The sequence below is a fragment of the Phyllopteryx taeniolatus genome, chromosome 19 (assembly GCF_024500385.1).
Source record: "Phyllopteryx taeniolatus isolate TA_2022b chromosome 19, UOR_Ptae_1.2, whole genome shotgun sequence".
Classification (NCBI taxonomy): Eukaryota; Metazoa; Chordata; class Actinopteri; order Syngnathiformes; family Syngnathidae; genus Phyllopteryx; species Phyllopteryx taeniolatus.
The window spans coordinates 2,135,569-2,147,629 of NC_084520.1; the positions used below are offsets into that span (position 1 = coordinate 2,135,569).

The window sequence follows — 12,061 nt, forward strand, 5'->3', positions numbered from 1 at the left end:
TTGGTTCTCCAGACTTTGAACAGTGTATATATAGTAAGATCACATGCAAACATGCAAACTCCACACAGGCCAGTGTGGAGTTACCAGTAGTATTTATGTTAAGAAGAAAAAGTACTTTTACTCCGTTACAATAACTACACGCTACTTTCATTTATCAGTAATTGAGTGCGCGATCTTACGCATCTGGCGCCTTTGCTCCAATCCACTGCGATTACCACAGTGAAGTTTGACCAAGTCCACCAATCAAACGACACAAGAATGTTCGCCCACAAAGTCTTCTATTGGGCTTCGCGGGCCAACCAAAGTGAGTCTTGGCAGTCCATACTACGAAAAACAAGTTTTAACATGCAGCGTAGTTATGTTATGTAAACCTAGTTTGTTTCAGCCCACTTCTAACTTGAGAAAACACCTTGCGGTGAGTTGCAGATGCTTTTGATGTTGTTTTGGCTGTGCATATGGCAACACCCTCGATCAATAAGTCTGGTCAGCAAACAGCTTCTTCATTCAGTCATTTTAGCGGATAAAGCAAAATATGTTTTTAAATGGTGGCAGGTGCGTGTGTGGACGCCCATTGAACAGGAGTTCGAACGTGATCTTTTACTTCTGAACACAGCCTTGTGCCAGTTATAAGACGGCATGAATCCTTGTGCAACCAGATTTATTTTATTTAAACTTTATTTAACCAGGTAAAAGACCTAGCCAAGATGGCAGCAAGTTGAACGTAAAGTGCAAGTCAATCGCATTCAAGTTTATTTGAATTGTTTATTTTCACCTATCCTCTCAAAAAGATACAAAAATAAATCAGTTGAGTTGTAAAAATTCTAGGTCACATTAATGGTGGAAAGTTTTTAAATTATCTTGGTCAAAATTCTTTTACAACACAAAAACCTGGCATTGGAACAGGGGTGTGTATACTTTTTATATCCACTGCACTCTTGTTCCTGTGTTTGTAATCTGCCTTGTGAGCCTACAGTACTGTGCTGTTTAACAAGTAGAAAGTAAGTATAAGAAAGTAAGTATAAGACCATTTCTTGGAGCTGAATTTGCCTTAACTTATTATTTTACAAAGATTTTGTTTTAGAAAGATTTTATTTATTATGTTTGAGATTAAGTTGTTCAGTAACATCTAAATTTGCGTGTTCGTATTTTATTTAGTTTTACTTTATTTGATGTTTATACTCTGATTTAAAAAAAATAAATCAGTACTTGAGTAGTTTTTTTCACTGCGTACTTTCTTACTTTTACTCAAGTCATTATTTGGAGGACTACTTTTTACTTTGACTTGGCTCATATTATTCTAAAGTAACAGTACTCTTACTTGAGTGCAATATTTGACTACTGTACCCACCTCTGTTCCAATGTGATTGGTTCATTCTGAACATAGCCACAGCCCCAGTTAGAGGGTGTTTATTTTTATTTCCCCTCTCTAAAATATTTCCTTTTTTCCCCAGTTTAGTTGGTGGTTAAAGGTCACAGTATTGGTGGAAAAAGTTTTGAAATTAGTTATTTTGGTCTCATTTTTTAATTCATAGAAAGCTGCCATCCGAAAAGAGAGCGTGTAGTGTCGACTTTTTATGTCCACTGTTAGTGTAGAAAATGGATGGATGGATGTTATACAATATCGTACAATATATGTATTGTACACTAGATGGCGCCATTCATCTTCCAATCCCTTCTATCTGCACTACAGACGCTGCTCTGACTTGACCTCAATAATGTGGGATGCTTGCTTGTATGTCTGTCAGACATTCATAAGTACAAATACAACATATTTATTGATATGACAAAAAGACCCAATCAAACCTTTCTTTTTCTTGGTCGTGTGGGCACTTAAAATGCCCCCCAAAAAACGTTTTGTTTTGTTTTTCTTTTTTCTTTTTTTGGGGGGCTGTTGTGCATGTATGTGCATTTATATGTGGCGAGTGCATCCGGCCATTTCTGTTGTTGTTGGGTGGGAGTTCCCAGCTATGGCTTAGGGCATATTCCCAACCAGTGTGCCGTGGCATATTAGTGTGCCATGAGCGATCTTCAGGTGTGCCGTGGGAAATGATCAAATTTTACTTAACTGCTCAAAAAAATATTCATTGACATGAAATAATGTATCTTTGTTCCTCTATTTATGCCAGTGAGGCATAGTGACAGACAGAACAAATAAATACTCTTCTATTAGATGGCAGGAAGTACATACAGTAATTACTGTGTCTCTCCTTTTTGTTCCATTTTTGTTTGTTGGTGTGCCGTGAGAGTTTCCAATTTTAAAATATGTGCCTTCGCTCCATAAAGGTTGGAAATCACTGGCGTGGAGGAAGCACCACAGGATGTGTCAACGTCTGTGCCCTGCAGTTCCACTTTTGGAGCTCGGGTGGCGCCTTGCGCCTCGCCCTTCCCTCTCTCCCCTCTCCCCAGTAATCAGCACCGCCTTGGCCGCGCACCTGTTATCAACCAGCACTCATCACTGCCTGGATATAAGCCTGCCAGAGCCAGGGAATCACCGCCAGAGTATTGACGTTCATCTGTGGTACACAGGCCAACGTTCATGACTCCTTGTAAGTTACCTCGACCATTCGCAACCGTACTTAACATATACATTTCATATACACATTGCTGTAAAAGTCAGCCCATAACCAGATATTGTTTATACTTACAGTCCAGTTTCCCGTTACTGCGATGTCTATTTTATCAAAACAAAAAGAGTTCAATTGAAATTTTAGGTGGTCAATCTGACCATTGTTTGTTTCTTTGGTACACCCAAAATGTTCACGGGTCAGTGTTACCCAGTAAAAAACATGTCATCATGTTTTTTTCTTTATCGAAACGGGAGTTTTTTAAGCTCTTGGAGCGTGAGTGTGACAGCTGGGAATCCCACTTTACTATCATGTCACATGGTACATGCACTCGATCCCCCTGATCCTTCCCCTCATCCCATTCTGTCACTAATGCTGTCTACAGCACGGGAGAGAGGGAAAAAAAGCTTGAGGGATTTAGATGAGGAGAGACAGCACGGACAAAGCGAGAGGCAAAGGAAAAGCAGTGTGAGGGCAAATTTCAACCAGCTAGATTGCTGAAGAAGACGGGAGAATGGAAGGTATATACAAATCAAATGAATTCCTTTTACATAACAATTGAAATAGTTGTGTACCTTGATGATTTGAACAAACCAAAATAGCACAGCTGATGAGGGTGAGAAAAGGAGGTGCAGTATCATGAAGAGGAGGAAAAAATGTTAGCCGAGGAAAAGAAGGAAGCAGTTGATGTGCACAGCTCATTTGTGTTTTGACCCTGAGGTGTTTTGTGTGCGTGTGTGCTGTGTGTGTGTTCATGCGTGTGTCAAGACCTCCCCACCCTCTCTTAGCTAAAACCACATCTTCCACTTTAACAAGCTTTGCGACGGACTGGAATTCACCCCGAGTCTCTCTGAACACCATGGACCAGGTGAGAGAACACACACACGTACACACACACGTGCGCGCACACACGCACACACACGCAGTCAAAAAATTGCAGAGAAAATGAAATGATGAATGATGGCGTATATGATGGCTTTCAACCCATTATAACAAAACTTTTCATTAAAGGATCATTTAGAAGCTTTTTTTTTTTTTTTTTTTTTTTTTTTTTTACTTTAATAGCGTTGCAAACGAAATGTCATGACATACCAGTATAATATGCTATCCTTTACATATCCAGTAAACAACACTGTTGCCCTGCGATTGGCTGGCAACCAGTTCAGGGTGTACCCCGCCTCATGCCCGATGATAGCTGGGATTGGCTCCAGCACTCCCGCGACCCTTGTGAGGATAAGCGGCTCAGAGAATGGATGGATGGATGGATGGATGGAACACTGTTGCCAGTAAGTTACTGGCAACTCTGCCAGTAAATTACTGTTAAAAAAAAAAAAAAAACTTACTAAAGTGGGAGGAGAGGATAGTCTGAATTGGGTTCTGGAGTCATGTTGCACTTCATAAATTGTACTCAACTGTAAGTCTTTCCAAGTCACCCGAATCAAGTGACACCCTGCGCGGGCGGCTATTGGCTTTTGTCTCAAACCTTCCCTGAGGTGATTGGTGGAGTGACGAGCATTCTGCACATGACCTCTACAATCAGCTTCCTCCCGCGGAAGCATACACATAACACCACGTCTATATATTAGAAGCATATACAACAATGCTTTTCTGCAACAGTGGCATATTGTTCATGTTCATTATTTCTACACAGTAGGTGTTTATGATCACGTTTTCATGTACTGTATAATCCTATTTTCATGTGTCTCTTGTTATATACATTTGTCTTGTTATTAACAAATGCTTAAACACTGGAAACAGGAATGTTACAATGCACATGGATGGATGGATGGATGAGTGGATGGCTCCATCCATCTATCCATCCATCCATCCATCATGGATGGATCCCGTGAGAGAAATTAGATTTACTAGCTTCATAATAAAGTTAAACACTCCACATGACCTTGTCATGTTTGTTATAAAGAGTGAAATGGAAAAAGCCATCAAGGGTTACACACATGCACACGCACGTAATTTTGAAATGATGATGTAATGACCACGGAAAACCTATTTTATTCCTGGTGACAAATTTAGCAGCTGGTATTGGTAATACAGTACAGTATTTAAATAAGTAAAGAAGTGGGTGATATTTACTTACAAGGTGCGGCTGTACCGGATTAAAGTTAACATTTTTTTTGTATCCTGAATATGTATTCCGTTACTCCCCCAGCCTGTATAAGTGTGTTTAGTGTTTTACAAATCATTTTGTGTACTGTATCGCAAAAAGTGTGAGGCTGACATTGCGCAAATCTGGGCCAATGTTTTGCTCCTTGAGTGTAAGGTTTTAATAATTGCATAATACTTTTGATTTTAGTGCTTATGCAGTCGGGAAAAAAAGAACTGTAAATCTGAATCAGAATCATCAAGTATGTCCAAAAAACACACAAGGAATTTGTCTCCGGTATTTGGAGCCGCTCTAGTAGGACAACAGACAGTCAATTTACAGAACACTTTGGAGACATAAAGACATTGAAAAAAAAAAAAAAAAACAGTCACTGAGCAGTAAAGGGTTGCTAGTTATCTGGTAATGCCGGTACAATTTTGTATTTTTTATTTTTTGACAATTGTGCAAAAGATGCAGAGTCCTCTAGGACTTAGAGCAGTTCGAATGACTAATCTCGCAATAGTCCTGTGCAATGACCATTGTGCAAAGGGCGGCGAGACTTCAAGGAGTGTATGCGGTTTAAAGTGACGAGTAGTGCGATAATCTGGGACAATGTTGATTGTGCAAATGTTGCAGATACTCCTCAGTCAGTGTGCAAATGGGGCAGATGCGACTCTGGCATGAGTGGCCAGTATTGGTCAACAACAGATAGGTCCCGGTCCATCATTTAAAAAAAAAAAAATCTTTGATGTTCTTTTATCAGGTGTGTAAAATAAGAGATGAGCGGGCATGTAGCAACCACAAAGTGGGCAGGTACTTGAATCATTAACCTTTTACGTCACAATTCTGACCCTGTCGTGGTGCAAGCCTGATGCTGTTTATCATCTTTTGCATTCAATTGACAAACAGCATAGATGTCAAACGTAAACCAGGTCACAACCTCATTTTGACCTATGTTATGGTTACAAATGTAGAAAACTTTGGATGTTGATGGAAGGGCACCTTAAATGAATTTGAAAAATAAAAATAAATAAATCCACTGTCATTATGGTGCATTGCGTGTAAAAGTTTAAGGCAACGTTTAAACAGAAGCCATTTTGGAATAATGGAGTATTACGGGATTTTTCTCTGGTGCTGTTAGGGTTCATGACGCAGGGGAGGACCCAACAGCAGTGACGAGCCAAATAAATAAACGTATCGGGCCTTTATTTACAAGCAACTGGCAGAAATGGGGAGGGAGCGTCACCCAGATAGGGGTAGTTGAATCTTGGGTGCTGAGACTAGGCCAGATTAAGGAATCCTCGCGCAGGCAGGTGTGAAGGCGAGGAAACAGGCATAGAGGGCTTTGGCAGGCAAGAGGGTGTGCAGGCGAGGAGGCAGGCGTGGATGGACTCCGCAGGCAGGCAGATGTGCAGGCGAGGAAGCAGGCGTGGAGATTCTGCGAGGCAAGGGAAAGTGCTGATCAGGATCTTTCTGTTTAGTATGAACAACTTCGCGAGCTAAATGCGACTGACAGAGTGACTATACAAGACGATCTGGCGACGAGGTGGCGCGTGATATTCATGTTCAGAGGAGGACTGCGAGAAACCCTAACCATAACTGACTTAAGTACACCGTTGATGATAATGAATTGCAGCTGGTCACAGCTCCAACTCATCTCTACACTCCTGCACCTGCAAAAACACGCGTGCACACACACACAGGGAGGGGTTCAGGGTGCTTAGGCAGCAGCCCTGACAGTACCCCGCCCCGTAGTTGCACCACCCGGCGTACAACGCAGGCGTCCCGAGTGCCGATGATGGAAGTCACGGATCAGGGCCTCACTCACCCAGCTCCGCTCGTCCGGCAGATCAAGGCCACTCAGAGACTGCAGTTACCTTGGTGGGATCCATGCACAGTTCTCCCGTGGCGATTATGTAACCAAGGAATGTAGTCTCAGAAACGTGAAATTCACATTTCTCTGCCTTCACAAAGAGTCTGTTCTCCAAGAGCCTCTGGAGCACCACTCACACGTGATGTTCATGTTCAGAGGAGGAATGTGAGAAAATCAAAATGTCATCCAGGTAGAAAAATACAAACTTGTTAATCATTTCCAAGAGGACATCATTTATTAGCCTCTGAAAGACAGCGGGAGCGTTGGTTAATCCAAATGCCATTACTCGATAGTCATAGTGACCTACTAGTGTATTGAAGGCACTCTTCCATTCATTTGCCTCTCGAATGCGGACTAGGTGGTCGGCGTTTCGTAGGTCGACCTTGGAAAATATACTAGCACCAAGGAGGGGGTTGAATGCTGAATCTAACAGTGAGATGGGGTACTTGTCTTTCACAGTGATGTTCTTAAGCCCCCTATAGTCAATACATGGTCTCAAGGGAGAGTCTTTCTTCCCCACAAAAAAGAATCCAGCACCCACGGAGGAGCAAGACGATCGAATTATACCTGCAGCCAGTGATTCAGAGATGTACGTCTCCATCGACTCTCTCTCCAGTCACGAGATATTATAAAGTCGACTGCTAGGGATTGGGACTCCTGGCAAGAGATTGATGGCGCAATCATATGGGTGGTGAGGGCGCAGGGCCACAGCGTGGCCCTTACTGAAGACTTGACCCAGGTCATGGTAGCACACCTGAACAGATGAGAGGCCAGGCTTGTCGGGTTCTTTGGTGCGACTGGCAGGTACGAGAGCAGATTTCAGACAATTAGTATGACAAAACGTACTCCATGTGGTTAGTTTGGGATGTGTCCAATCAATGTCCAGGTTGTGTAACTTAAGCTAAGGCAAACCGAGAACCAGGAGTGTTTGAGGGTAGTCAAAAATTAAGAAGTTGATGACCTCATGGTGGTTACCTGAGAGAAGGAGGGAGACGGGTTGGGTCTGTCGGTCCACATGGAAAAGTGTCTATTGAGTGCAGTGGTCTTCAAGGGCTTGGCCAACGGGCAAGTCTCTATTCCCATTTGTCTCGCCAGATCCCTAACAATAAAGTTGTCATCCGCCCCGCTGTTGACCAGTGCAGATAGGTCTCGGAACTGGTACTTCCAAGACAGCGTGGCCGGGAGTTGAAGCTGGCATGTGGAGGAACTACTAGTATGGCTCAACAATGGTTCCACCCCTATTGATGAGCCCACCCTTTTAATGGCCGTGCAGGACAGGTGTGGATAAAATGACCACCCCGGCCACAGTGAGGTGAGGTGAGTGGTGTGAGGTTAGGCCTTCCCACTTGCAGCGGTTCGACAGTGTCAGAGAGAGGCGGGGGCTGGGGTGGCGAGAAGGGTGACTGGTAAGTGCGTGGAGGTGAAGCGTAACTCAAGAACGGGGCTGGTCGCTTCTCATCACGCTCTCTTTGACGCTCTCTGAGATGGCAGTTGATCCTTATCGCCAGGTTAACAAGACTGGTTAGTCACGTGAGGCTAAGTCGTCCTTAAGAGACTCATTGAGCGCACTGATGAATACCTCTTGGAGTGCTTGGTCATTGAACCCGCTCTCAACCGAGAGTGTACGAACCTCCATGGAGAATTCCGCCGCACTGCGGGAACCCTGGTGTAGAGACATTAAACACTTAGCAGCTTCCCTTCCATGCAGCAGGTGGTCGAAGATCTTACGCATCTCTTCAGTGAAGCTAGAATAGTTGCGCACACAGCTGACCCACTCTGCCGAGGCCCAGGCGAGCGCTGCGCCACGAAGGCAACCAATAAGGTACGCTGTTCTTGCACGGTCTGAATTGTATGTGTGTATCTGTTGTTCAAATAAAAATGAAAATTGCACCAGAAATGCGTGACAAGATCCAAGGTCTCCTTCATACGGTGTGGGAGTGGGCACAAAAGGTTCTCTGAAAGATAGCAAAAGTAAAACGGGAGCAGGTGCATGTGGAGACCTAATCGGTGTTTGCAAGTGAGCTAACTGGCTTTGCAGGGAGGCAAGTTTTTGAGAAAATTCCCTTACCTTCCCCATGAGCAGGTGGAGAGCCTGGTCGTGTTGTTCTAGAAGGACGGCTTGTGTGGTTGCGGGTTGATGACGAGGATCCATCTTTGTAGGGTCTATTCTTTCTGGCCAGATAATACTGTTAGGGTTTATGACGCAGGGGAGGACCCAACAGCAGAGACGAGCCAAATAAGTAAACGTATCGGGCGTTTATTTACAAGCAACGGGCAGAAAAGGGGAGGGGATGTCACCCAGGTAGGGGTAGTTGAATCTTGCGTGCTGAGACTAGGCCAGACAAGGGAATCCTCAGGCAGGCAGATGTGAAGTCAAGGAAATGCTTTGTTGTTGTCACATATTGTAAACTAGGAAAGGAGGGGAGATTTAAAAAATAAATATATAATTGAGCTTAGTTATCACCTACCTAACCCTCTCTCAGCAAGCTCTCGAACACCCGGCTTCAGTTGTGCCTCTTGAACATGCATACGGTGAGCTCAGCTACCAAACATTCTTCCGCGTCTCCTTACATCTTGCTAGGCTCTTGCCGGTCGACGTCACTTTTCTGCATTCCACCGCGGTGGACAGCGTTGCTGACACGAGCCCCCGCCACCCGGGCTTCCTGCTCATTCACCTTACTGTTATTGTCATCTGATTAGTGGAAAGCGTCTTTGAGTGTCTTGAGAAGCGCTAAATTTAATGTATTATTATTAAATAAAAATCCTGAATGATCGCATTAGAGACAGAGGGAATGATATGTATGTGTACATACAGTGGGTACGGAAAGTTTTCAGACCGCCTTCAATTTTTCACTCTTTGTTATATTGCAGCCATTTGTTAAAATCACTATAGGGGGCTGTGTGTACATTAATGTGGAAAAAATGAACTTAAATGATTGTAGCAAAGTCACTGATGGTGTAGTGGTACACTCGCCTGACTTTGGTGCAGGCAGCGTGGGTTCAGTTCCCACTCAGTGACGTTGTGAATGTGAGTGAGTGCAAATGGTTGTCCGTGTCTATATGTGCCCTGCGACTGACTGGCGACCAGTTCCGGGTGTAGTCCCCCTTTCGCCCGAAGTCAGCTGGGATAGGCTCCAGCGTTCCGCGACCCTAACTAGGATAAGCGGTGTTGAAAATGGATGGATGGATTGTAGCAAATTGCTGCAATATAAAAAGAGTGAAAAATTTAAGGAGGTCTGAATACTTTCCGTACCCACTGTATATACATTTATTATTAATTTACATTTATTTTAAATATGTGTGCTTGTTTTCTTGCGCTTGACTGACTCAACATTAGCCGTTAGCTTGAAGAATCGTCTGCTAGTGAAAGCTATCCCCACGAGGACGTCAGGACTCGCGGTTAACATCACCCATGAGTATGGGTTGATGCGTAGTACGTTGTTCCTTGCGCGAACAAATCACTCATCATACTAGTACATCGCTCCTTAGCGGATCACAAACAAAGTTCAACGAACGAATCACTCGTGTGTAACGGATTGCGAACGATAAGTTCAACAAACAAATCAATCTTCAGTACACCAGTTCACTTAAGTCCCTCCCCTAAACGAATCACTCTTCAGTTCTTCAGTACGCCAGTTCAATGAACGAATCACTCTTCAGTTCTTCTGTACACCAGTACACCAGTTCGGTGAACGAATCACTCTTCAGTTCTTCAGTACACCAGTTCACTGAACGAATCACTCAGTTCAATTAAGTCCCTCCCCTGAACGAAACACTCTTCAGTTCTTCAGTACACCAGTTCAATGAACGAATCACTCGGTTCACTTAAGTCTGCCTGACGCTGGCTGCTCATTGGTCATTCGCCAAAGTGAGTGACAATGCTGACGAATCGCAAATCACATGGCAGTACGTTTGATGCCTGCACGCTGGCTGCTCATTGGTCATTCGTCGAAGATTCAGAAGTGAGTGACAGAACGCTTCAGGAGTTCTGTTTCCGCTCCCAGCCGACTCGCTCGCCTCACGGCGGTTGGCGGTGGCCAAGCTAAAAGAACGAATCATTTCATCAACTGATTCAGTTCAGTTCACTAAAGCGATTTGGTTCTTCTTTGCGAATGAAACAGCACGAGCATGCGTGCAGGTGAGGAAGCAGGCGTGGAGATTCTGGGAGGCAAGGGAAAGTGCAGATCAGGATCTTTCTGTTTAGTATGAACGACTTCGTGAGCTTGATACGACTGACAGTGTGAGGATACAGGACGATCTGGCGACGAGGTGGCGTTAGGGACCGGCTTAAAGGCCTCCTTGTACTCCTGCGCTCGCCGGCCGACAATGCCCGCATTGCATCACATGACCGACGAATTGGCCCGCGCGGCCCCTCTGCGTCGCTTGACATGCACACTGCAAAAATTGTTTCTGCACGTAGAATGCCGCGGAGATCATCTCTCGTGATTGGTCCGTTTTAGTCACATGGTGTGTTGACGTACTCAACGTGTCCCTTGGTTCTGCATACCATCTGCGCCGCCGCCTTCTCGATCGATTTTTCAGCATAATTAAATGTATCATCTGGTCATCTAGGTCCATTTGTTCTAGCAGACACTGTTCCATGGTCGCCATTGTTGTTGCTTTGTTCCTTGTTACGGAAAGGAAAGTAAAAACGGCCATCCATTAAGTACACCGTTGATGATAATGAATCGTAGCTGGCTCTGGCTCCAACTCATCTCTCCACTCCTGCTCTGGCTAACACGCGCACGCACACACACACACACACATAACACACAACACACATACACGTACACGCAGGGAGGGCTTCAGGGTGCTGGGACAGCAGCCCTGATTGATGCATTTGTAAAGGCTTAAGCCTCATGGGCTTTCGTTTCAAATGCAGTCGTTTTCATATAATATATGCCTCTAGCCTTTTCTTGGCAAATAAATGTCATATTTCACAACACGAGATTCCAGCTATTGAAAGAGATATGCCCTGAAACAGCAACCATCACACTAGATGGATCCACTATCCATGAACCTGACGTTTTGTACAGTTGTCCCAACAGGCTCACCATCAGTTTGTAATTCCCTTTAAGACCAATTTGATCTGTGCTAAGGTGTGGGGCAGTGAGTGGTAACTTGGATGTTTATGGATGTGGATGTACTTGTGCAAATGTGTATTTTTTTTCTCCACTCCAGTTCACTCAACTTCATCTGTTCTTAAAATAGAATTTTGAATGCTTGTTTGGTTTGTGTGTGTGTGAGTGTGTGTGTGCGTGCGTGCGTGCATGTGTGTTTGATTCTGACCTGATAAAAGGTTTCCTCTGGAGCGCTCTCCCTGAGGGCTCTCAAAGGTCAACAGAACATACAGTACTGTATATGTGTTTGTGGTTATGAATGTCTTAAAAATGGTCATATCCAAGCAAGACCTTGTAAAATTTTTATTTGTTATAGAAACAAATGTTGAAATACATACATATTTTCATTTCAGACTACCCACTACAGGAAACTGAACATGAATAATTTTCAAAAAACCTGGTA

The 12,061-nt window shown here is 44.0% G+C and overlaps 1 protein-coding gene across 1 annotated transcript in view; it reads left to right on the plus strand.

Moving 5' to 3' along the window:
* Nucleotides 1-2,955: 2,955 nt before the first annotated feature.
* Nucleotides 2,956-12,061, plus strand: part of LOC133469225 (rho GTPase-activating protein 23-like) — a 135,104-nt gene continuing 125,998 nt past the window's right edge. The window contains exons 1-2 of the mRNA XM_061756029.1: nt 2,956-3,085; nt 3,333-3,432. Coding sequence (XP_061612013.1) covers nt 3,424-3,432 — 9 coding nt within the window. The 5' untranslated portion in view covers nt 2,956-3,085; nt 3,333-3,423. The remainder of the gene's footprint in view (nt 3,086-3,332; nt 3,433-12,061) is intronic.